General features: G+C 43.9%; 1 protein-coding gene across 3 annotated transcripts in view; it reads right to left on the bottom strand.

Moving 5' to 3' along the window:
- Window positions 1-25836, bottom strand: part of cacna1ha (calcium channel, voltage-dependent, T type, alpha 1H subunit a) — a 126191-nt gene that overhangs the window by 73082 nt on the left and 27273 nt on the right. Inside the window, exons 1-2 of one of the 3 annotated variants that reach the window (XM_069525060.1) lie at window positions 14801-15335; window positions 13128-13596 (exon numbers count right to left, since the gene is read on the bottom strand). In XM_069525060.1, the coding sequence (XP_069381161.1) occupies window positions 13128-13572 (445 nt within the window). In that variant the 5' untranslated portion in view covers window positions 13573-13596; window positions 14801-15335. Of the gene's footprint in view, window positions 1-13127; window positions 13597-14800; window positions 15336-25836 lie in introns of those variants that run through there. The other 2 variants (XM_069525062.1, XM_069525061.1) reach the window with 2 other exon arrangements.

Here is a 25836-nt window from a genome sequence, read left to right as displayed (position 1 = left end):
TTGAGGCAAACAGACAAAACTTTCTTTGAGTGATCAATGAAGTATGACAAACTGTGTCTTTTGATATTTTTGACATGGTCCTGCTCTGATTATCTCCTGGGCTACAAACACTTATTTTATCTGATTGATTTCACTGCTGGATGAGGTCGTTAAGTGTTTTCTTGGAGAAGTGTTGTGTTTCAGGATACTAAGAATGAGCTATTCTGTTGGGTTCCATTTTGTTGACTTCTCAGTTAAAGGTCGGGCTTTTAGAGATTTTCTCTGAGTCTCAGCAGCTGATGTAGTGGCGGACAACAGGCCAATATGGACTCCAGCTTCACCGTCCTGAGCCTGGCTGACAGATGACACTCCTATTAGACTCCCTCTCTCTCACAAATTGCCACACACACACACACACACACACACACGCACGGCGTCGCTAAGTTCGCTGCTCTCTGATCTGTTCGTTACTGCGTCATCTCGTTAGCCCCTTCGCCCGGAGCTCAGCGAGGATGGGCCCGTCCAGCGTCCATCGCCGAGCCGACACAAGGACGCCAACTGGAACAAACCAGATCAGAGCTCAGTGCGTGGGAGGTCTGTCACACACACTCATGTCCGCACTCCTCTGCCTGCAGTGCACTGTGGCATTCTCACACACGCGCACACACACGCACCAGTGGAGGTCCTCACAGAGTGCTATTGGACACACTTAAACACAGACAGGGACACACATGGAGACGTAAAACCTGAATACCACACAAGCTCATAACAACTCCTGCTGCATTACAACAGCCACATGCACATATCCACTATCAGACCATAAAGAAGTGACTGGGTGGATTTTAATGCATCTTTAAGTAAATCATTCTCCTTCCTGGGTTAATTGCAGGTCAAACTAACTGAACACTGTTGTTGCACAAAGTTTGACATTTCAGTCCGTCCAGCGAGCCTCTAAATGTCTGATGGGAAACAGATGACACCGTCAGCTGTCTGCAAGTTGTAGACATTTACCAGTGGACGTCTAGTGTTTCTACGTTCCATTTAACAATGTGACAGTTTGTACTCTGGGAAAAAAATGTGAGACACAACTCGTCCATTATTCCTCCAGTCATCCTCTTAGCTCCGACAGCTCTACAGCTGTAGCGCTGCTGGTGGCATCCTGCCTAATGACCACCAAGTTTTAATGAGTAAAAGGAATGAGCGAGCCAAGGAATGGATGGATAAATAGTCTGAGGGTGAGTCACTCTCTGGATACACGGGGGTGCTTTAAAACACAAATCCAAGTCGTCACAGAGGCTGGCAGGTCTTTGCGGAGCACCTTCATCTCTTATAGGCTTCGAACTGTGTTTTTATAGCTGAGGCTGGTCCAGAGGTTTGTGTCAGCAACCTCTGACCTGCACATTCATCACAGGACAGAGCGGCAGGCGTGAATGTAAAAGTGCTGCGAGGGTTGTGCACTCCACAGACTTTAACAGGGTGCAGATGCAGACAAATATTCACCTCCACGCAGGTATTTTTAGTTGGTGAACAAATGAGAAGCAGATTTTGAGCATTTGTACTTAAGCGATGTTTTGCCAAGAATCCTATAAGACACTACGTTTGATACTTTCATTTAAGCACCATGTTTAAGTGCTATATTTCCCTCTACATAATTAAAAAGCCACCATTATTTTAGTAGGTAGTCTAGTCTGGGATCAAGCTGCATAAAAATGAATTGGAAAGTAAATTCCTGCAGAGATGAAGGGGAGGGTAAACAGAGCTAGGATAGAGATTTTTAATCATAGTAAACTAAATATCTTGTTTTATCTACATTTACATTTGTATCTACAATTAATCACTGAGCTAAAGTGTGTATAGAAAGATTTTTATCTTGAGGAAATTCTTTTCTTGTGACTGCATTTAAATGTAAGTAGCATTGTGAGGAGCGGGCCGATTCTTGTGTCGCCCTGTTAGGTGTTGCTCTGTGCCTCCTCTCCAGACAAGTGTATAACAGGAGCATTAAAAAGCCACTTCAGCTCAAATCTGTTTAACACACATCAGGCCTGCTGCACCTCAGCTGGATCAGCTGCTCCACAATGCCCCTTCATCTCTCACAAAGGCGTGTGTGTGTGTGTGTGTGTGTGTGTGTGTGTGTGTGTTTGAGAGAGATGCAGCTTCAATGTGTGTTTGAACTGTTATATTAGTGTTCCATTAGAAGGTAGACAAGAGGGCAGTGAGAGCAGCGTTCCTTCATTTAAGCCTAATGGACATTAAACGGCAGTCCCCACCACACACACACACACACACACACGCACGCACGCACGCACGCACGCACGCACGCACGCACGCACGCACGCACGCACGCACGCACACACGAAAGAAGAAATGTTTTTGATGAAGCTGCCTTCCGCGAAGAAATTAATGTTGTCTCCGAACTGTCTGAAGATGATTAATGCATCTCCACTGACCCACTGCCTGTGTGTTGGTGAATGTGTGTTTTCATCCAATCATAACCTGACACGCTTGCCTTGAGCCAATCACCTGTAAGCTGTCAAAGTTTAAAATGTTCTCCCATTCTCCTCCACCCCCTGCATCACCTCAATCAGAAGCCTTCATGAGACGTCACAGCCTCCTGCTCCATTCCTCAACATCACCACCAAGAGTCTACGTGCAGAAGTCTCTGACGCACCAGATTCATCGCACTCCTTCCGTGGTCTTCTACTTCCTGATGGCGCCTGAGGGCCAAAGTCTGTTCTTCTCGTTTACATTAAATTTGATTTCATTCTAAAACACAATCGCCTCCCAATGTGCAAATGTTTCAAACAACTTCCCCTCCAACATCGCTTTGATGAACAGTGTTAAGCAACAAAATCTCAACAATGATCGTATCTACAACAGATCTCCAGACCTGTTCTTAGTGGATTAATATTCATGCCACTGTAGAGAACTTTGACACTGGTGGTAAAGAGCTGTAATTACCCGACTGAAGAAAATATTATAAATTGTCACATTTTAATATCCTGCCCTCTCTGCTGTCAGAAATGATGTCAGTCTGTTCACGCTGCCGTTAAGCTTCTCCTCCTTGTTCGTGCACCTCGCATCTCAACTTCAATTATTTCAATGATTCAACTGAAATCTCGACTTGTATTCGGTGAGCCGCCTCGATTCTGTCGACGGAGCAAACAGCTGTGACATCTTCTCTTACTCAGCACATGTCTTTGCGACTCCACTGTCAGTTCAGTGTCAGTTCAATTTGGTTTGGGTTTCATCCTCCAATGCATATTAAATCACCCAAAACAAATCTGATATGACCAGCGCTTGAGCATGAAGGCTGGGTCAACTTCATCTGCCTTTTGCCTTTGTGCACCAGCGCTCGTGTGCTGCCTCGTTCATCCATCGCCTGCAACAGCAACATCTCAAAGTGGGTTCTCTCTCCATCGTTCAACGTGCCCCCCCGGTCAAAACCTCTGGACATCAAAAAAAAACCCTCTGTCGAGATGTTAACTATCTTTTTGATTTACTGCTAGAGCTGCTCCAATATCCCTCTAAGTCCCCCCCCCACACACACACACACACACGCCCACGCCCACACACACACGTACCCCTCCACCTCCTGTGCTATCTCACAAAACACTCTTTCTTTAAATTAGTCATAAATAATATAGTTATTGACTCAGCACTCAGCATGGATGCACACACACACACACACACACACACACACACGCACAGTAGATTGACATCCCCCATCCCCATTGCTCCAATGTGCAGCAGTGCTATCCTGTTGCCTAGTAACCAGGTAGTTTCTAGTAGGATCCTCTTTGCTGAGCGAGAATCCCACCGTCCTAGACGTGTCTTTCTTCTTCTCTCATCCAGTCTCGCGCTCTCTCTCTTGCGCTCTCTCTCTCTCTCTCTCTCACACACTGAGAAAGAAAAATTGCAAGACACAACATGCACTCTAAATTCACCAGGCACTTTGCTTCACCATCAACCTTTAATCACCACTCTGCCTTTAAAACTAGGTTGCTGTAAGACTTATTCTTCATACTACACTTCTCTATGCACACTGTCTACCTCACACACACACGCACACACACACACACACGCACACACACAGGCCCATTTTGTCGACAAAGCTGAGGCACGTGCTGCAGAGCAGAAAGGAAGAGAACCAGAGAGAAGAGGCTGCAGTTTTCAGGTCTCTAAGGATATATAAGTATCAGGCTATCTCCATTATACACTACTGCTGTAAACGCATTTCTTACACTCATACACACAAACACACGCACAGATCGGAACATGTAGCCACACATTTGGCACTGGAGGCAGCTTCAAAACAAACAAGGTCCTGTTTAATCTTTGCAAAAACATAACATGAAACAATGAGAACATAAAATACAAAGATGCATAAAGATGCAAATAATAACCCGTGTCCGCCTCTGATCAAATAATTTGTTTCTTTGCTTTTGTGTTTTCAGACTACACGGCCGTTCTGTGTCTGAACTAAAGCAGAAACAAAGTTACATTTAGAGAACATTGCAGTGGATATGATTTCTATCTCACTTTCTCATTCACGCAGACACACACACTCACTGTGCTGTCTGCATTGCCATGACAACCCACTGCTGGATTCTGATGGGTTTTCCATATCTTTTATTTATTCATCCATCTCTGCATTACTCTTTCATACCATTACACATACACAGAGATGTGCATCCATCCTAACATACCCAGGCCCTCGTTTAGAAGCTGCTCCGGTCTTCAGAGTTGGTAATACGGAGAAAATACGTGTCTGTGAATACCCTGAACATTGTGTGCCTGTTGTTGTGCTGGGATTGTTGTGTGAAATGAAAAGCTGTCCATTTAAAGTAGGACGTTACAAATGGTCTCTCTGTGTCGTTCTCTGTGTGTGATTCTGTCATTCCAATCATCTTTCAGACAGTAATGTGATCAGCAGCAAGGCGATGGCTGCTGTGTTATTCATGTGGAGCTCAACCGTGGGGAAACGGCTCAGAACAGCAGGAACCCACAGACACACATGGAGTGCTAACACACTCACACACCCAACAACAACACAAAAAAAAGAAAACCTCATTAGGAGCAGCGGCGCAGCCACTAAACAGCAAACGCAACAAGGCAGTATGACCTAAAAACATAACTGAATACTAAGCATCCCGTTGAAGGCGGCGAGATGAAGAGAAGGAGCTCCAGCCGTCATTGAGGGTCAGCTGACAATCCCTGACAACCCTGGCACGATGCACGTTCCCCGGGGAGCCCTGCACTGACCTCTCCTTCACAGAACCTCCTCCGTGAAAAGAAATGCATTATCGCCTTTGCTGGTTATTTCTCACGTCTTCCTAAGAGGTGTGTGTGTGTGTGTGTGTGTGTGTGTGTGAATGTGATGTTTGAGATTCACTATGAGGCAGAGTTGCATCTGTAGCTGTCTGTCTTACGACCACTTACTTAATGACCATCGGTCTGGACAAGTCCAGTTTGACTGAACTTCACTCCCCTTCAAAAATTACACCGCCCACACACACACACACACACACACACACACACACACACACACACACACACACACACACACACACACACACACCTCATGCCTACACATCAATAGTCTGGGAGTGAGTCCTTGTCAAATGCTGAGACACTAAGACTAATGATGAGACAGAATGAAACACCCTGACTATTCATTTCAGCAAGTGGTCTCATTATCAAACAAAAAAATGTCTTCTCCAAGTGTGCGCATGCAAATGTAGAAATGTAAAAACATAATTGATCCTGGCCTTCAAAATAGCAAAATAAATAAAAACACCAGAGCTCAAATAGGGTTTGACAGCAATGATAAAAGACAAAGGGAGGAGATGTGAAAGGAAGAGAAACAAAGGAAGAGCACACATTATTCAGCTTTTTGGGAGAGAAACAGGGAGGGAGGGAGGGAGGGAGGGAGGAGAGGAGGGTGCAGACGAGAGAGGTATAGTTTTGTGTCTTGAGGACGAGGAAGCTGCTGCATCTTCTCTGCAGAAACCATTAACTACAGCAGAGGCGACAAAAAGCACAACACAGCCGAGAGAGAGAGAGAGAGAGACAGAGAAACACAGAGACAGAGCGAGAGATGGGAGGTGCGCGCTTGTCACTCACAATTGCACTGTGTTAAAGTACACACACGTCGTGCAGAAAAAGATTGGATTCAAATCACCAATTTCTGTCCTTTTCAGTTCTCGCTTGTCTATCGTGGCTGTAGTCACCTCTCTCTCTCTCTCTCTCTCTCTGTCCTGATTCTTTTCTCTTTATCCTGTTTACACCCTCCCCTCCTCTCCGTGTTCTTCTCTCAACTTTTAACTTCCTGTCCTCTCTCTCTCTGACCTCCCTCGTCTGCTTTCAATCCCAGACTTCATTTGCTTCCTCAATTTCACATATTTTTTTTATTTGCCATTCATCTACATTCTCATCCCTCTTTCTCTGACCTTTCTCTAATCTCTCCCCCTCTTTTCCACACTCGTGTCAGCTCTGCCTGACACCTACCTCCCACCTGCTGCACTCGTTCACTCACACGCAGTCATTTCCCATCATTATTCCTTGTCTGATGCGTTAAGGGGAAAAAAAAGAAAGAGAGGAACTACGTTGCACTTTCAGTATGGATTTCCTTGATGAAAGTGACAGAACAGGTTTTGGATGGTGGGTTGATCTGTGCAGACAGAGTGCACTTCAAAATTGTCATCAACATGGTGTGTAGCCATGGCGACAGCTGCCAAAAAGCCCTCCTACACAAGAGAAGAGGACATATCAGTGTGCAAGGAACTTGACTGACAGCTCTCTGAGTGACAGAAGTGAGATGTTCTACGTGCCTTCTTGTATATACGTATATCTAGACATGTAGAGGTTTCATTGAATAATTTCCTTCCTTTGTTTTAGACTCAATTTGTATTTCAGCCAATTTGTTACACACAGTAACATAATGTGAAATGGCCATCAGCTGTTTAGGGATTGTCTACCGGTATCAGGACACCAGTCATTCAGGTGGAGATCGGCACTGGCAGGTTGAAAAAGAAGCGTCTGGCAGCAGCTGGCGCCTCAGGGGTGGCACATGTCTGTCTGCAGCTCTGCTCAGCAGTGAAAGGGAACCGCAGTGCAGAGGGACCCGCACTTTAAAAGTTGAGAGAAACAAAAATAACAAAAAAATCCCAGGACAATGTTGATTTCAGACAGCAGGGGGACGTTGGAGAACTCAATAGTCTGCTCCTGCACAGATTGACCTTCTGACCCTGAGCACCAGCAGCGTCCCTCAGACTGACCTCCAACATTCATCAGATCATCAGTGTGCTCTTGATTAACTACAGTCTGGTTTGCTGCTGAAGCAAGTGGATGACAACACGGTGAATTCTTGCTGCACTGACATTTTGAGCATAGTACAAAAGGAATAGTTAGAATAGCAGAGAGACAGGAACGCTTAATAATTAACACGGAGTATCCTGTTTATTTAATCCAGACAGAAATCTGCAGTGGACAAAATATCTTCTGACTGTAACACAAACTCCACCATGTTGTGGATGATGTGACTGTGCAGATCCCAGTGTTTCTGCTCTGAACCCTGGTGGCATCCATAATATTCACAAACACCAGCCATCGCATATACGGCCGGAAGCACAAACACACAGAATTTGAAACACTCCTTTCCTCTGGAGTGTTTTGTGTAGTCAGGAGCTCAGCGCCTGGGGCAGGAGAACAGTAACCGCCTAAATGCATGTCTGTGTGTGTGTGTGTGTGTGTGCACAGTTGAGTATAAACATATGCACTACTGCATGCATTTAGCTCAAGTTTACGCACATGAAGCTCAGGACTGTTTCAGGTCATTTTGCAAAGCGGTCTGTGCACAGTGAGCCAGGGGATGAAGATCCTACTGTACTGGAAATAATCCCACAACACACACACACACACACACACACCTAAAACACACACAAACACATACACAGGTTTACTTTTGTTTGACCACATCATTTCTAATCAACAACAAAGATCCACATTGAAGCTGCACTTTTCTTTTTGATGAAACAAAAAGTCAAACCTCTTAAAATGTTGAATGTTGTCTGGACCCAAAAAACCCATAAGAGTCTAAAACTGATGAAATAATAATAATATCAAGCAGCTGTCGAAGTAAATAATTCAGTGGATACTTTTACTTTTTAAAGCTGTGTTCCACTTCCCCCCCTGTTCCTACTAAAGTGAGGTCATAGGAATTTATATATTTTGGAAGTCGGTACAGTATATTGTAATTTGTGTCTCTAAAACTGAAATGTCTTAAGATGTATGCATTCAGACTTTTGCTGGAAAGGTAAAAAAGGGCTTTAGGTTATTTTTCTTCTCCTTTTATTTTAGCATAAATCTGGTCATGAGAAGGGAGTGGAGGCATGTGTGCCTCAGCCCATGGCTGCTGTGTATCTGGAGAACTGTTGCCAACATGGAGCAGTTTATGACTATAAAGGGTATTACAGAGGCAGGGAGACTATTTATTCTTATGCTTTGTTTCTCTACGAATATTTTACAGAAATAATGTTTATCGTGGGTGGTGCAGCAGTTTGCATCGTCGCCTCAGTGCAAGAATGTTCTTGGTTTGAATCTGGGTTCGGTCGGAGTCTCTCTTTGCATATTCCCCTTGTGACCTTCAAAGGACATGAGGTATAGATGATAAACGGATAGAAAGTATATTATATATGTGGTTTTTGATAATTAAAAGTATACTTGTGTATACCTGTGTGCATTCTGCTCTTCATTCTACACTTTACATTTTTGCACGAGAGACCACATCAATGTTCTGTTTCTCTGCAGTTCTGTTGCAGACAGTCCTGGAAAGTGATGCTTTACCGCTGCGCAAACATGGAGAGCGACACAAACATAACACAACACATTTTGTGAGCAATGTGCCGGGCGTGCCAGTGCTTCATACGTCAGAGGGACAGGATCCCTCTGAATCTGCAGTGATGCGCAGCTCATGACCCACAATCTGCTGTTATCATGAGCACAGGCCAAATCTAATGAGTCACCAAACACACACAGAAAAACTGCTTAATATCAATACAGCAAGATGAGCACGGAGTCTGACAGAGATGCACAGGAGCTGTGTGCATTTAAACACACACACACACACACACACATTATGTTTCTGTCGGAGTGAGAGGAAGTGGCCAAATCTACTTTGTTTGCCATGAAGACGGAGCTGATTAGGGATCATTTAATCACCGCTGCCCTGCAGGTTGTTCTGCAAAGCATAACGCAGCTTATCAACTTAAAGTCAATAATTACCCAGGCTACATTTAAAGGAGGTTCTTCATGCCAGAGATTTTAACTGGTTTGAGTAGTTTGTCTCTCATGTCAGAGAGTATTAAATCTTTCTGCCACAATCTCACATTCCTGCAGAAATCGCTTATATTTGATTTATGTTTTTCACTTAAGCTTCTCATAATCTTTTCCCTGCTGAAATAAGAGTTGCTTAATTATCTGACAAGAAATATCGAAGGACTCCCATCCTTCAAACAAGCAAGAAACAGAAGAAAACAGGTTGCCTGCTGTTCTGTGTGTGTGTGTGTGTGTCTCATTATAGCTTTATTAATTCATTCATTTACGTAAAAAGGACAAGAGGCACCTACATGTGTTGAGTATAGGATGACTAATGGAGACAGAAAGCATGATGAACCCACTCATCTGTATGGATTAACCTTGTCTGGCCCCTGAATCTGATCTAATCAGCATGAATCAGCTTGTTCTTCTATCGCACCATCTAACAAGAGACTCATAAACATTCAGTCTCGTGACGGTGTGACAGCATTTGCCCTGAAAAAGCCTATTCAGGCAAAACTGAATATGGAGCATTATCACAACACACACACACACACCACTGCTGTTTTTCATATTTCTGGCTGACCGCAAATTGATTTTAATTACAGCCGAAAAAACTCCAGTCGTTCCAATAGACCTCAGTTATGTATTATGTTTTAAAACTGCATTGAATAATCCTTATCAATTATCTGTGAGCAATACAAACAGTAAAAGGAAGAAACCACTAACAGGTGTGTATTTTTCCTTCACCATACGTCACTCCCGGAAGTTAATGATTAAAATTGTGTATTTCTCTGGGTTTGAACACTGTTGGATGTTTTGGTTTGTTAATTGATCTTGAAGCCGGATGTAAAAAGAAATATTCCGAGCGATGAAGAACAGCAGAACAAATCAAACCGGATCAGACAAAGAGCTAGGTTGTCTCCTGCAGTGAAAGAGGTTGTTATTCAGGAGCTGACAATCACTGAGCTTAAACACACCAACATCTCAACATGGACCCACAAACACAGAGAAGCACAAAGGCTTCCTTGTCTGAAAGTATGAACATGTTTGAGCCTTTTCATCTTCTGGACTTTTATTTTTTTTGTCTTGTTTCAAAATGCAAATCAATAAAAAGCCATTCTAGGTTCATCCATGAATACGTTTAATAAATCACTGCTTTGCTGTAGCTGCAGCTTGAGCAATAGTATAGATTTTTCTGAACATCCTCATATGATCAATAATGATGAACCTAGTAAACATGATGGATGAGGAATTCTGCTGATTCTATACTCTGGTCACTGTGACCTGTCTGATTGGTTCTGAATCCAGATTAGAGATCTGCAGCATCTGGATTTTATATGAGACACAAAAAGAAAAGTTTGATCACTGGTTTGCTTGACCTCTGTGAGCAGTTTAACCAGCGTGTATAAGCCTTTGTGTGGTTGAGTGGCAGAGCATTTATGCTGTGAATAATATTTACATAGTCCACTGTGGACCACCAACCCTGCGCTGCTTACACGGTGGGTCACACACACTCACGCACACACACACGCAGACACAGAGGACTAAAGGACTAAAACTCAGGGAGCTGTCCAGTCAGTGAGATCAGCTCTTGTGACATAACCTGGTTCCAGTCTTAAATAAGCAGCTATAAGCATGTGACAGTGAGAGCCTTGTTCATTAGCCGTGCCGTCTCTGTACAAACTCGTGGACACCAAACAAGTACTCAGAAATCAGAAATGCGATCAGGACAGAAATTAGGCGAAATGCACATGTGCTGACCATTTCAGCATGTGCTCCATCGCCGCTACAGTACTGAGAACACAACAGACATGATATAATGCAACATTAACATCTGTCAAACAGCAGCCTGCACAGCCAAATGTCCTTCGTGTTTAAGTCTGTATGTCTGACAGGAGAAAATTGGATTATTTTCAGACTTCACCTCGCTCCTGTTCTCATCTGTTTGCTCTGATTTGCTCTTATTTTAAATGAAACCCTCTGTATTCCTTCAACTTTCATCTACTTGTATTTAACTTGCATATATGAGGGCATGTTAGAACCTCAGTTCACTTTCATCTCACTAGAACAACACAAACCATGTATAATACATGTTCAGTTATCGTACGTGAGTGTGGGATAAAACAGACTTGGCCTGAATCCCCACCACCTTGTGCTTTATTCGTTTAAAAACAGCCAACAAAATGTGCATTTGTATGATTTCCAAAAAGTACCCCTGTTCTTCCGTGGCTGGACTCGTTAGGTCCAACAGTGCAGAGTATACAAATATAACACTGTGACATTAAGCCCCAGAGGGAAATGTTCTATTTGGAAATGTGGTGAGAGGCAGAAAACAGAAACCTCTGAGCCTGAGGAGACGCTTTGATGGAACAGATGACATGGTCGTTTGTGTCAAAGGCTCCATTTGTACAAGAGTCTCCTCATTGGCCCTTTTCTCAAACCAAATCAGGATCGATAAGAATGTCCTCGAGCATGGACAGGAGCGTTCCAAGAACTTTTCATAAAGTCCTCATTGATACTTAGCAAGTGAAAACGACATATTTAATGTTGGGCTTCATCATCAACCAGATGTATATAACTATGGTTGATGCTATATAGAGTGATGCTCAGGGTGTATTATTTTTATTCCTCAAAAGCAATAAAACAAATGCTTGTAAAAGTACCCCACTGCATGTCTGTACTGTGGCATCACCTTATGGATAAATACAGAATATTTCCCTCGCAGACACAAGGAGAACATGCAAAATCCTCTTGCTCTTGTGCTTTAACTCTAATAACGATGCATAAATGTGAACTCACTATATTCATTTGGGGAATTATGAGCATTTACGTGGTAAAATCTGCACAAATAGAGCTGTTCTATTTATCTGAATGTACTTTCGGCGGCTACAAAGCTCATAAAGAGGCCAAACAGTTTCTTTAAGCAAAAAGTCACCGACTTCCTTTGACCAAGTGAATGACCAACTCACCGGAGTTTGGTAAATCATACCGTCTTTTAGCCACAAAGAAAAGACAAGTTCGTACCAAAGATTAAAATATAAAATCATTTAAACCTCAAGATGCTGCAGGACAGAACATCAACAGCAGCATCTACTATTACTCATTTGAAGATGATCGCTCAAAGCAAGCGAGGCCACTTGTTTCTATACGAACAGCCACAGACTTTGGGCCCCGGGCACAAAGAAACACATGATAATAAACTAATAATAAATCATTCCAATCTTCAAATTGTTCTTCTACACATCAAACACACATTTACTCATTCTAGTCTTGAGTCAAACCTCTAGAATTCAGAGGATTTGGGCAGAAAGTTGGCGGCAGAAAGTTGGCAGCCTTGTTGGAGGGCGTCATTTCAGTCTCCTGTACGAGGCTGATCATAGAATTTAAAGTTCTCTTCCCTGGACTAAAGTAGTCAGCTGTTTTCTAGCGCCCCCCTCTCAGCTCGGGAGCCCATGACATTGCCTGCTTTTGCAGACACCTGTTGCAACACCCCTGATCTCATGAATCCAAACAGTGGCAGTCTGAGGACATGTAACACCAGTGTTTGGAGAACACTCCACTTTCACCAGTTGACTTTGGTCTTGTCGAAAAAAAGGCAGGGTTTCTAAATTTAAATGGCTAATGCACAGCTTTCAAACCATTAACCCCCATTAGCGTCAGCTGCTGACATCATCATGTTAGACGTGCAGTTTGGACTTGAAAGCATATGAATCACGTGTCATCCATCAGCAGATAAGAGAAGCAGTACTCACATATACAGGACTCAGGGCATGTTTGGTCTAACCACAGGTATCAGACAGGGTTAGATTTCCAGCATGTGAAAGGATATGGGTTACAGACCACGCGAAGACACCAGTTTCGAGGCCTCGTCGTTTGCTTTAAGCAGAAGAAGGCCACGGGCGCCAGGGCCGGGTACGGCTGCTGCTCCTCCTCCTCGGAGACGCAGTCTGGATCGCGGATAGGAGCCCTGATGCGAACTCCCAGTGTTGGTCCAACTTCCACCTCCAGCTCCGGTTCTTGCTCCTCAAGCTCCTGAACCTCAGGACTCCATTTGCCTCCATGACCACCGCTGCTCCTACGCCCCTTCCTCCGCTCGATTTCCTCCTCCTCCTCCTCCTCCTCTTCACCACGGCCTCCGCCAGGGTCAACATCGTGAACCGGGGCATCGTTCCTGTAGGGCGTTGGTATGGCGAGCCTCACCTCCTCCTGCACCTCCTCCAGCCCCTCCTGGCACTCTGCGTACTGAAAGCGCGCTCTCCCCTCGCCATCAGTCATGATAGAGCATCAGGCAGAGCCACTCTGAAGGGAGGTCAGAAGGAGGGAGGTTAGAGAGAGAGCGAGAGAGGTGGCGGGGCGGACAGCAGTGTGATGAGAGTGACAGCGACGGAGTTACAGAGGAAAAGAACATTTGCAAAGACGCAGAGAAATAGTGACAGAAAGAGAAGAGGACAGGAATCAACTCAGCAAAGAGCCACAGGAGACAAGTCACACAGGGAAAGCCAAATAAACACTCAGGCGGTTTCCTCCTCCAATCCCTCGGGGGGCAGGACGACTTGCTTGCAATCAATCCCCACACAGATTTTCAATATTTGCTTACTAACCTGGCAGCACTATAGAGAGCATTTATTTCACAAAGCTCCTTGTCACTTCAAAACATTGTCCCCCCCCCCCCCCCCCCCCATTTGTTTCTCTCTCTCTCCACTTAAAAGAAAAGAACAAAAGCGGCCCTCTCCCTCTGATAGAAAATAAAATTATCGTACACAACAGTGAGTCCCTGTGGAATATCAGAGAAATATCATGCTAACACATCATCAGGGAACCAGTGTATTCTCTATTCGGCAGCACACGGACAATTATTTGCTTCTACACCACAAGAGAAACACAAAATTAATCAAGTAAACCAAGGTGACAATAAACCAGAGGAGTGCTGCACAATTATATGGTGACACAGTGGGAATAGTGAGTGTTTTATCACTGTGTCTCCCTCTCTCGTCCTGTTGCTATGTGATGGAACAGATGGACTACTCTGCTTTACTGGAGGTTTTTTAGCCCACGCCACGCATTTGTGGGCAGGGAATGCGCAAAAAGAAGAAGAAAACAATACATGCCACAATAATCCAAATTATCATCATTATTAATATCATTATGACTAGAAATACAATCGGTTACACATTAGTAATGATAATCCAGCAAACAGACTTTTATGGGCTGCTCATGGAGAATGGGCTTTGTTATCGTTTGGAAGAGAAAAGCGCATCTGAGGTTGGAGGCAGTTCTGCGCGCTCCTCAAGGATCAAATGAAAAATATGAAGCCTGCTGTGATCAGGATAGATGTTGAAAAGTACTCGCACATGCACATTTCCAAAGGCTGACAAAGGAAATGAAAAGCGCCGGAGGGAGTGGAGCGCCCATCACCTGCGTTTTTCGTTGTTTTAAAAGTGAAGCTATAGATGCTAAAAACATGTCAGAGATTGTGGAGCAACTTTATTCTTGTAGAAAATACCTTATCGAGACGGAATCGGAAGTTCCCATAAGCATGATCCGTGACTTTCCGTGTTTCGAGCGCACCAAGCCTTCCTCAGCAACCCGGAGCTTCCCTTTCCTTTCTCTCCTCGACACACACACACACACAAATCCCTCCTTACTTCTTTTGCCTTTCCACAGATCAAATGTAATAATCCGTTCAAAACAAAATTAAAAAAATGTCTGGAAGTGATCAGAGAGGCTGTTGTCTTGGATTAAACGGGAACATCAATCCTCCAAAACCGTGCGTCCATCCATCCGTCCATCTTCGCCGAGGTGTTGGTTTTTACGCAGCGTGGAGCGGAGATGCGCACGGGAGGGTCGGGTCGTGTGGCTCGCTGTGCCGGAGCTCCGTGGATGATCTGACACGAGAGGAGGAGAGAGAGGAAAAGAAAAAAAAAAAAAAAAAAAAGAACTTGGCCCAGGACCCGGGAGCCCTGACACGTGACGTGATGCCTGGCTATGGAGACGTAACGCACAGTGGGACACTCACACACACGCGCGCGCGCGCGAGCGAGCGAGCGAAAAAAGGCACGGGAGAGCCAAGTTGGGCGCGCACGCACCGCAGTGTTTCATGCATCACCATGTAGGCAGCAGCAGATAATGGAAACGGTATGAAAAATATATTAGTTTGTGCAGTTCAACAGAAATTTAGGATTGTTAGAATGATTGTTATTATAAAGGCACCTTAGAGTGAGATTATTCCACTGTCCTATTTTATCACTGTGATATTCTGTAGCTACAGACACACAAGGTATTAAAGAGACACTCAGGGAAGTTTAATGGTGTCTTCATCTCTTATATTGATTAAAATATAATATAGATGATAAACTTTCACGGTTTTTTATTTAGAACAGCGACATTTAAAACTGCAGAACAAGTGACCTCCTCTGGCCACAAAATACTTTTTTCCATATAAAAGCCAACGGCTGTAAATGGATTATCACAAAGACTCAAAATGAATCAGTGTGAGTAAGTGATCCTCACACGGATGCAGAGCATGAGGAGCCAGTTGGAAATTTCTGGTCTGGATCCATAATTGCTTTGCAAAAAGCTGGTGAGCCGTTCGTTTCACTGCAATGCATGAGCCGTCTTTGAACCCGTCACAGCTAACCAACACGAGAAGAGCGGCGCGTTAAACTGTGCAACACGATGCTACTGAAGTCTGCCAAAAGACATCTGCCATGATTTAATCTCAAGTGTTATGTTAGCTCATAAACATATATGCATGTAAATTACCCAACACTGGCACAATAAAGATATTTCTCCTTCACGTCACAGCGAACATGAAAGCAACGCCTCAATAATGGGAAATTGAAAAATTGGCCTTTTTAAAATTGCTTGTTTATGCATTTAGTCATAATCAACATTATCTCTCGCATTCTGTTCAGTATACGCGTCGTGCTTCACTGCCTGTATTCAATCAGGCAACTGCCATGTCAACATCTTTATAGGCAATTTGATTTGACAATCAATTTAAAGTCCGGTGCTGCCTCCACGATCGATTACAAATACGTACTATATATTAGATGAAGAGCATTTAAGTGTGATAATGGTGCTGTAAATGTGAATAGTGAGCAGCTCCACTCGCAGGCCCAATGCTGGTAAACTCCCGCTGACATCAACAGGAAGAGTCTGGCAGAAACTTGACAGTAATTGACATCAGGATGTGGAGAATAAAAGAGATTCAAAGCTTCCCTCTGGACTCAAATCCCTCAGAGTTCGTTTAGATCTGACAGCTGATTGGATGAAATCTGACCAGTCAGACACGGTCACAGATTAATAAAAAGAGTTTGCGGAAAATTTTCCAGGGCGACAATGACTGACAAATTATCCGTGTGTTAGTGGATCGCTCACAGAAAAACCAATAAAACTGTTCTGACCTTCCAGTGCTTTTGTTCCCGCTGGACGGGAGACTGCAGCGAGGAGTCAACGAAGAAGCTGTGAGAAGTGAAACTCATGAAATCTTGAAATCACTGGATTGGCGTGAGTTCACTTTTAAGATTGTTATTATTGAGGTTTATGACTGAAGTGATGAAAAAATGCTTCTCTTGAAATCTGCTTTTTATCACCATTTCTTTTTTCTGAGTGAAACGAACGATACATGTTCTTGCAGTTTTGCATCCATCGTGTTTCAGAAATATCTTCAACACACCCACTGGCAGGAAAAGTCAAGGGAAATGTCTGGAGCAACTGACTCAGACGTTTGTGTTCTCACTCTACTCAATATCTAAAATGTCTGAGTTCGTGGAAGGATAAAGAAATGAAAGGTGCTTTACAAATAAAGTTGGACTTATTGATTGCAGACCAGCGCGCCATATTTAATCAGGGGTTAGTTCATAGGAAGGGATAAGAGACCTATAATCTACAGACTATCATTTTTGTACAACTGACTTGAGGAAAGAAATATTCAGAAAGTGACGCACGGATGCAGCAGTCCACAAATCCATAGTCCCTACTTTGAAATGCATATACTTGTTTAACACAGTCATCTTCACACAGGACTTTAAGAGGACGGACTAAGCCGGGTTAGAAAATATTTAAACAGTAGCAGCAACCAACCCTCTGGCAACTGGACTCTTGGATCAGTGTAATTACGTTACGGTGAGATTTGTTGTAATCACACAGCCGGTAATTCAGTCTTTTTATTGAACAGCCATATCCTGTGCACTCCACAGATCCCTCTAAAACATCAGCTCCACTGGAACGATCTGGACAAATGCTGGGCACGCAAATGTGAAGCTGCTGCCAACCTCATCACACAAGACTGCGCTGATCAAAATAATAATTTGCCAAAAGTTTTAGCTTCTCCTTCAAGACCTTTGGCAGCCGGAGAGCCAATTAAAGAATCTTTTGAAGCAGCAAAACGGAGGAGGACAATGGAGACACTCGTGGCTTTTATTTAAACAAACTAAAAGGTGGGAATGGTGAAATTTTTACTTTGTTTAATCTGCAGAAGGATAATAGATTTATTTATTCACACATCACAGGGTTAGTCATGGTTTCCAAAGCCCCCATTTCCTACTGTATCACTCTTTCCTGCTGCTTATCTCTCTGTGTGTGTGTGTGTGTGTGTGTGTGTGTGTGTGTGTGTGTGTGTGTGTGTGTGTCTCTGTGTGTCCTCTCAGCTGTGAGCAAAAGCATGCAGTGCGGTGTCAGGCCGAGCTCCGGTCAGCACACACCCCACTTACACCTGTCTTTCCGTCATGCACAGAGTTTCAGCTCATGTTCTCATTACCGTAGGCTTGGCCCCAAAATGGCTCCCACGAGGTTTTTTAAATGCTGGCTCTAGTTTCACTCCGCTCACTGCTGCATTTACAAAAGCTGAAAGGTTGATTTGAATTTGCTCAAGGCCCCACTTACTATGTGATCTTCTCTTCTGACCCTCACGCATGCATGCGCTGCCTCAGAGAAACATTTTGTCAGCTCACCTCTTTTTTACTCCCAGATTTCATAAAGGGACAAATCACAGATCGCGTTACATCTAAACGAAGGAGAACATCTCTCTTCACACTCTGTATTTAATACATTTGTACAGTACATATTGCCACCAGTCTAAATCAATACAAATGCCTGCGCTTCCCACTGATTATCAATACTCATCCGTCGGCTCTCTGCCTTCCATTCCCCGGCTGTCCTGACCACGTCCCCCATCCCCCCATCCCATCCCACCCTCTGCTCTGACTCCCACGCTTTCATCATCCAGCCTTTTCTTCCTGCTTTTCTCATCTCTTCTGTCTCATCAGCGACCATCACTCGATCCCTCTAAGTGGGATTTTTGAAGTACAGTAGAGGAGAAAGGAAAGCCATCACACACGCACACACACACTGAGGGATGGATTTTCAGACAAATCTGAAAAATGAGACATCCGATCAGACGTAGATCAAATTTTACAGTCTTTTCCTGATACATAAAATTATAGATGCATTTTCCTTATGTAAAAGACATTATAAATCCTACTGTGAATTATGATACAAGGGATATCCTGTGTATCCAGAGCAAGAATGCAGTATATTTAAAAACAACTTTTACAGAAGCTGCGAGGAAATTCCTGCGCACATCCTGTCTGCAGTGTTAGACTGACTGGATCTCTGGAGATGTGCAGGATAGAAACACAACACATCAAAGATGCATCTCTGAAGTAATGAATGAAAAAACAACAACAACTAGGAAGGGTTTCGAAAGATTTGGGCATCATCTCATTTTCTATCTCACCTTATCCGCTCTCATCTATCTTAGTTTAACCTACGCATCTATCCATCTTATCCAGTCCTCCCCCTCACCGCCTCCACCCTGGGGACTGGAGTCATCTTATTAGGACTGCTGACGTTATTGTGCGGGTGGGAGGACACTACACCTTCTTCTTTCAGAGGGCTTCCCCCAGCAGCAGCAGCAGCACGGGCACTTCTATACCATGCACGTGCAGACATGAGCGTGCGTCACCAGTGTACTGCACAAAGCCACTGAAATATGCATATTGGTGATGTATTATTGAAATCTAGCTCAAAAGAGTAATGCAAGAAATAAAGGTGTGGTCTTTTTCCTCCCTCTTTCAAGCTGCAGACCGAAGTAATCATTCTAATTGGGGGGAGGGAGAAGATAAACATATCTGTGTATTCATGAATACAACAAGAACAGAGGAAACTGTTATATAATCTCACAAACACACACACAAACACACACGGTGCATTATCAGACAGCTTTAGAACAAAATCTCATGCTAGAGTCCACTCAGCCATGCAGCTCAGTCATGCATGTTGACATGTGAAAGACACCTGTGTGTGTGTGTGTGTGCGTGTGTGCGCACAAACCATATGCATTCACTTGAGTATAAATTTGCTTTACCTTTGAACTGGTGTACATGGTAGTGCTGATCGAGATGCTAGTAATCGAATTGTTATGGGCAGGGGTGAAGATACTGAACGTCTTGCCGGTGCAACTACCCCAACTTTGAAATTGTGATGGAACCATCCATCATTTTCCGTGTAAAATAACACTGTGGTGGTAAAGTAGTCCTTCAGGAACAATAAATCAAATGCACCCTTCAAAGCACTGTCTATAGGTTAAATAAGAAACGTTGTGCACGTGATCAGAAGTCAGAAGTCCTGCAGGTTGTTGGCCGTCTGTGTCACTGGAATGAAACTGAGCATCATGAACATCAAAACTTAATTTGTCATTTTACTCTGGAGATTTTTCGAAACTAATAAATAAATAAACGACTGTCTGCCAAAAACCGCTCAATGTCAGCCAGTCAGCTGCAGCGGACTTCAGAAACCAGCCGATGATGACTGTTGTGACAAGGCAGCAGTGCTCTCTCCAGCACGGAGGCAATTCATTAGGAAGCTTACTGTTGTTATGTTGAGCAGTGTGTGGGTGTTTGTGTGGTTGTGTGTGTGTGTGTGGTTGTGTGTTTTCTAGTTGGAAAATAAAATCATACGGGAGCTGTCGTAGCCTCTGAACACTTAATCTTTTAGTGGAATAGAGAACTGGACCGTACCCTTGCATGAAGGGCTACTGTAGAAGGGTAATGTAAAGATGAATGGCAGCCATATATTGACTGCAGCTCTCTTTTCCCCCACAAGTCAGCTGAGACACTTTGCCAATGAACAACGCAGCAAACGACAGCTATGATTGATTGATTGATTGATTGATCAAGAACATGTCTGCATCCATTCATGAGTGGAAATCAAGCTCATGCACGTCCAACTGATTCTACAAAGACTGAAATATACAAAACAGACAAGTATGTGATTTTTGAAGTTGGCTAAAAAAACGGTTTCTTTTGCAGAAGCTGCTGACACAATGACTTAAACGACTAAAAATATGAACACTACATGAGCTGTGACAGGCTTTATGTACGCCACGTGTACACACACACATGTGCACACAAACACACACCCACTACATACACATGGACATTAACAAACATATGCACTCAAGCTATTTTAGCTACATATATTTCCTCAAACATTTTTTAATCTATATTTCAAAGCGCTTATGCAGGCACAATGGCTGCAAACCATCTTAAGCTTGACGCCCTACATACATTGTTTATCTCTATTGTCACCGTTATGTAAATCCCAAATTAAATACAGATTAGTTTTTCCCTGTGCAATACTACCAGGCTAAATGTAACTTTCCCCATCCATAAGCATTTTAGGCTGTTCTTTGGACTGTGTATTTGAATAGCAAAGACTCGTGTAGGAATGTTCTGATTCCTGGTTGCTGTGTTTTCTGCAGTGTTATTGTGTTGTGTCGCACCCTGTCTGCTTTCATCTACTGGAAAAAACACACACACCACACACAAACACACACACAGGTACTTACTACCTGCTGGCCTCTTGAAAAAATATGAAACTCAATTTCTAATACAAAGACCTGCAGGTGCCAGGGCTCTCTCACCCACATGCACCCCCACTGGTCGACTTCAAACCAGTTCAGAGGGGGACAGAGAGGTTGAGGCCAAAACAGGGGGAGGAATGAATAGAGGTATACAAACAAAAAGAGAGAGAGAGACATACAGCCAGACAGAGAGAGAGAGATTATTACTTAGTGTTGTATGCCTGTCAACATTATATCACCGTACATAGACAGTCACATACAGAACAGCAGGCCTCTTCGTGCTGTAGATAAAATGTCAGTGAAAAAATTGAGCTGAATAACAATTTTCTCCTCACATCTATTCTTTTCCACACACACTCATCAAAATGGCTTCAATGTGCACAATAACAACACCAGGGAAATCGTACGATGCGATCAAAGTTGACAACTTGGATCCATTTGGGTGTTTTCATCAACTGGACGACGCGTCTCCACTTCCTCCCACAAATGAAGCCAAAATATCAAGGACATGAACGTTGCCGTATTGCACATTTATGGTTTGTTTGTTTATTTATATAGTGCTTTTCTAGTCTTGATGACCACTCAAAGTGCTTTACAGTTCAGTTTGCTCTATGAGGCGCAATTCAGGGTTCAGCTTCTTGCCCAAGGACACTTCTGCATGTAGATGAGATGACGACCGCTCTACCCCTCAGCCACAGCCACCCACAGAGTCTGCAAAGTAGCAATCAGGGGATGAAGCCGCAGTAGCGAGGCCCCGTTGATAAACACGCTTGTCCAATTACGAGTCCGTTTCAGCTGTCAACCGTGACGTTTCACCCGTTTTTATAGTATCACACGAATAAAGATTTTATTCAAAACTAGAGTTTAGTATTATGGCACCGAGCTACAGGTGGTGACATGGTGTTTACCTCACTGTGCAGTGTGTCTCAGTGAATAAACAGGGTAACCGGCTCCACCAGGTGGCTTTACTGTCCTTTACTTCTTCTGTCTACCACTAAAACAACTGTCTACTCAACTAATTACTGTTTCTGCTCGACGTTCCACTCCACTGAGCGTATCTGAAACAGCTGTCAGATGAGTCTACACTGTCACATCATGTGCTCCTGCAGAGAGGCAGACACACAGTGAGACACTGACAGTTAATAAGACGCTGTGTGTTAAGATAAGGGTCGAAGTGGCTGAATGGAAAGATTCGTGGTGAGCAGGGCTAGTTGTTGGGCCACGGTGATAGGGTTGATAATAACAAAACTTCTTTTAGCAGTTATAGGCTAACTTCATGCCATGTGACCCTTGAACTCTGGTTTGATCATTTACGCTCATTTACGTACAAAAAGCAAGACTTCCATTTCAGACGATGGAACTGTCACTGCCTACATACATCTACATTGGTTTGGTTGACAAGCAATACATCAAATAAAGGGAAGTGCAGAGTCGACAACCAAATTGGCAAATGCAGAAGAGGTTGTGATAATCAGGCAAAAGCAGCCGCATTGTCAACAGCGGCCGTTTAAGGTACCATCTTGAAATTTCTAACTTGAAATATGCTGCCTCCCCCCCTCCCCCAAAGATCCTCAGTGGTCCTGCTCCGTTTCATCAGTTTTATCCGTGTCTGTGAGGTTAAAGAAGACATGAACAAATACGAGTGAACTCAGAGTACAGACAGGCTATGTCCGTTTCCGTACATTCATCTAATGCTGAGCCTTAATGAGCCTTTACAGTGCTAGAGTGCATCCATCCATTATCTACACCACTTATTGTTAAAGGGTCCCGGTGCGGCGAGGGTGAGTGAAAGGTGGTGGTGCACGCTGGACATCCGGTATAAAGACATATGTAAACAATGTATATGCAACATGATCATCGTGAAGTGATGTGAGGCCTGAAACGTGGATACAGTTGAGCCAGTGAACCAGAGAAGACAGAATGTGATGGAAATGACAGAGAAAAATAAAAAGATGGACAGACAGACATGAAGCAGACTTCCACTGCTGAGTCAGAGGGTTCTGTGAAGTCTCACTTCACTTCCAGAAACTTGTGCGCAGTCCGCACATACTCAGCTGTGTGTAAGTGTGTGTCTGCGTATGTGTGTGTGTGTGTGTGTGTGAGTGCCGGTGCAGCTGTGCATTCCAATCAGAGAGATTTAACCCTCTCGCCCCCGCTGAGGGCCCCACCCCCTCCGCCATCTCCCTCACATTATCCATTAATACCCTCTGCTTTCCTGCCATCTGGACCAGTCACTGCTACCAGCCAGCCTGTGTGTGTTCGTCTGTCTCCTGCCTCAGATTCACAGAAGGAAGAATTAGCTGGTTTATGTTACTCACTGCTATCGCAGCCCCGACCTGAATTACAAGGAACGCAGCAAACTTCACACCACTGACTGCTGCCATACTGCGCTTCACTGTGCACGGACAGCTGAGCAGGAATTTTACCATCCCAACAAAAAAATGTGCCACAGGTATACAGACTGTCAGTCGACAGCTTTTTCTCACCAGGCACAGAACATCCACTCATGATGTTTCCTGGCTCTGAGCCCGGAGCCTGCAACTGTCATTTAGCCGACATAATTAATTTGGTTTGTCTTGTCTGGTTTCGCCACCTCTCACCCACAGGTCATGAGCGATGAGGGGTCATTTCTTAACATAACTGGTAATATAAGCGCAACTCTTTCCAATTGCTGAAGGCCGAAATGTCCCTGAATCCCAAGAATTTGATGAAATGGTCTGACTGATCATTTGTTCATAAAATGATCAGAAATGTCAACCATGTTTCCCAGAGTCCATGGGGATGTCTTCAAATGTGTTGTTTTGTCCAACCGGCAATCCAAAGAACTTTGGTTTACGTCGTATAATGATGGAAAACAGCAAATACTAAAACTGAGGAGGTTAAACAAAACGAAAAGAAAAAACGAAAAACCAATAATCAATAATCAAAGATTGATATGGAAAATTGTAAATATTGAAATATCAGTTAGCAGCTGACATATTTCTGCCTCTGTTGCTTCACTGCCTCATAGACTTTCTACTCAGTTTCATCATTCCCCCCTTTCTGTAACGCACACACGTATATATATATATTTATGTATACGTGTGTGTGTGTGTGTGTGTGTGTGTTAGGGGGAAATGATGAAACAGTGTGTGTTTGAAGAGCTGTATGTGCACGTGAGATTGTGTACTCTGAGGATGAAGTTAGGCAAGGATTCCTGACGAGGTCTGTGGCGGCATCGCCTCTGCAGACCTGGCTTGACTGCTCTCACTAATGAGACTGTGACACACACACGCACGCACGCATGCACACACACACAGGAGCAGCCCTCTACAACTCTCTGACGAGAAACAGTGAGTCACCATTTCATCTGATCTGCCTCGAAACGACCCCACTCGCTAATCCATCTCCAGGATGGTGTGTGTGTGTGTGTGTGTGTGTGTGTGTGTGTGATTGTGTGAGAGTGTGTCTGTGTGTGTCTGTTAGTCTGTGTGAGGCCAAAAAGTCCATGTCCTGGCAGCTTCTCATGGTTAATCCCCGTTTCTTGCTCTCTCTGTGGCACCTCAGGCTCTTTTCCATTTCTTTCTTTCATAACTTCCGTTTTTCCTCAAGAAAGCCTCAATCCTTCTTGTTTCTTTTCTCTTTTTGGTTTTACAGCGTGTGTGTGTGTGTGTGTCTGTGGACTTCTGCGCGACTGTGGGATTAAAACATATGTTCATCAAAGAGGGATTACTCTCTAGTGGTGAGATCTAATCTGAATACAGCACTCGCAGGAGAACAACCTGCTGATCTCACTCACTCACTCACACACACACAGATACAGAGTGACACAGAGTCCTGACCTACAGAGGTTGTAAATTGACTGTGCTGGGTCACTGGACCTTCACGTCACCCAATGATAATCACCTTCACATCCAGCGAACCAATCAAAGCGCAGCTTCTTGAAACAGATGGCATGGAATCTGTAATCTGAGTGTTTGCATTTGCTTGGAGCTTTGATATGTTTCCTTCCTCAAGGAATGTTTGCATCAGTCCTCTGTGTTGCTTTTCATTGTTCTGAATGATAACCTCAGGAACGTCTTGCCATTGATTCACAGTATGACAAACTAGCGAAAACTTGCTGAAGCTGGAAAATGTACTACAGGCCACATTGCGGCATATGTTTCAGAGAATGTTCGGTTGTAGTCTAAGCTGCAGTGTTTTTATTCCGCTCTTGATGCGGGCTGCTCTCACACGGCACTTTTAAGAGTTTCAGAGTTTCTGCATCTTGCTCAAGGACACCATGAATCACCAATCCTGCCGCTAATGGACAACCCACTCTACCACCTGAGCCACAGACACCCCATGCATGCAAAGTGACTCGGTAAATATTAGGTACACATGGACGAAACAGGGATGGATCGTAAATCTCCCTGAGTCACTATTGTTCTACAGCATGTCCATCCATGTCCGCCTGAAGCTTTTTATGCACATATACTGTTATTTATGTTTCCATCACTTGGGTTTTAAACTGATCAATCTGCCAGAATCTCCCTAGAACTTCCCCAGAGCTCTGTAACCATGTGTGTGTGCAGGAACAGCCTCTGTCAGTTGATCTATGGGCTTGTGGGAAGCTGCACAGTGCAGCTGCTGTCATACCACAGATCAAAGGGGATTCCTCGGCAGGCTGGATGGAGGAGGGGAGGAAGAAAAGA

The sequence above is a fragment of the Paralichthys olivaceus genome, chromosome 5, assembly GCF_024713975.1.
Source record: "Paralichthys olivaceus isolate ysfri-2021 chromosome 5, ASM2471397v2, whole genome shotgun sequence".
Taxonomy (NCBI): Eukaryota; Metazoa; Chordata; class Actinopteri; order Pleuronectiformes; family Paralichthyidae; genus Paralichthys; species Paralichthys olivaceus.
Note: the sequence above shows the minus strand (reverse complement) of the source record. Positions and strands in the feature narration are given on the sequence as shown.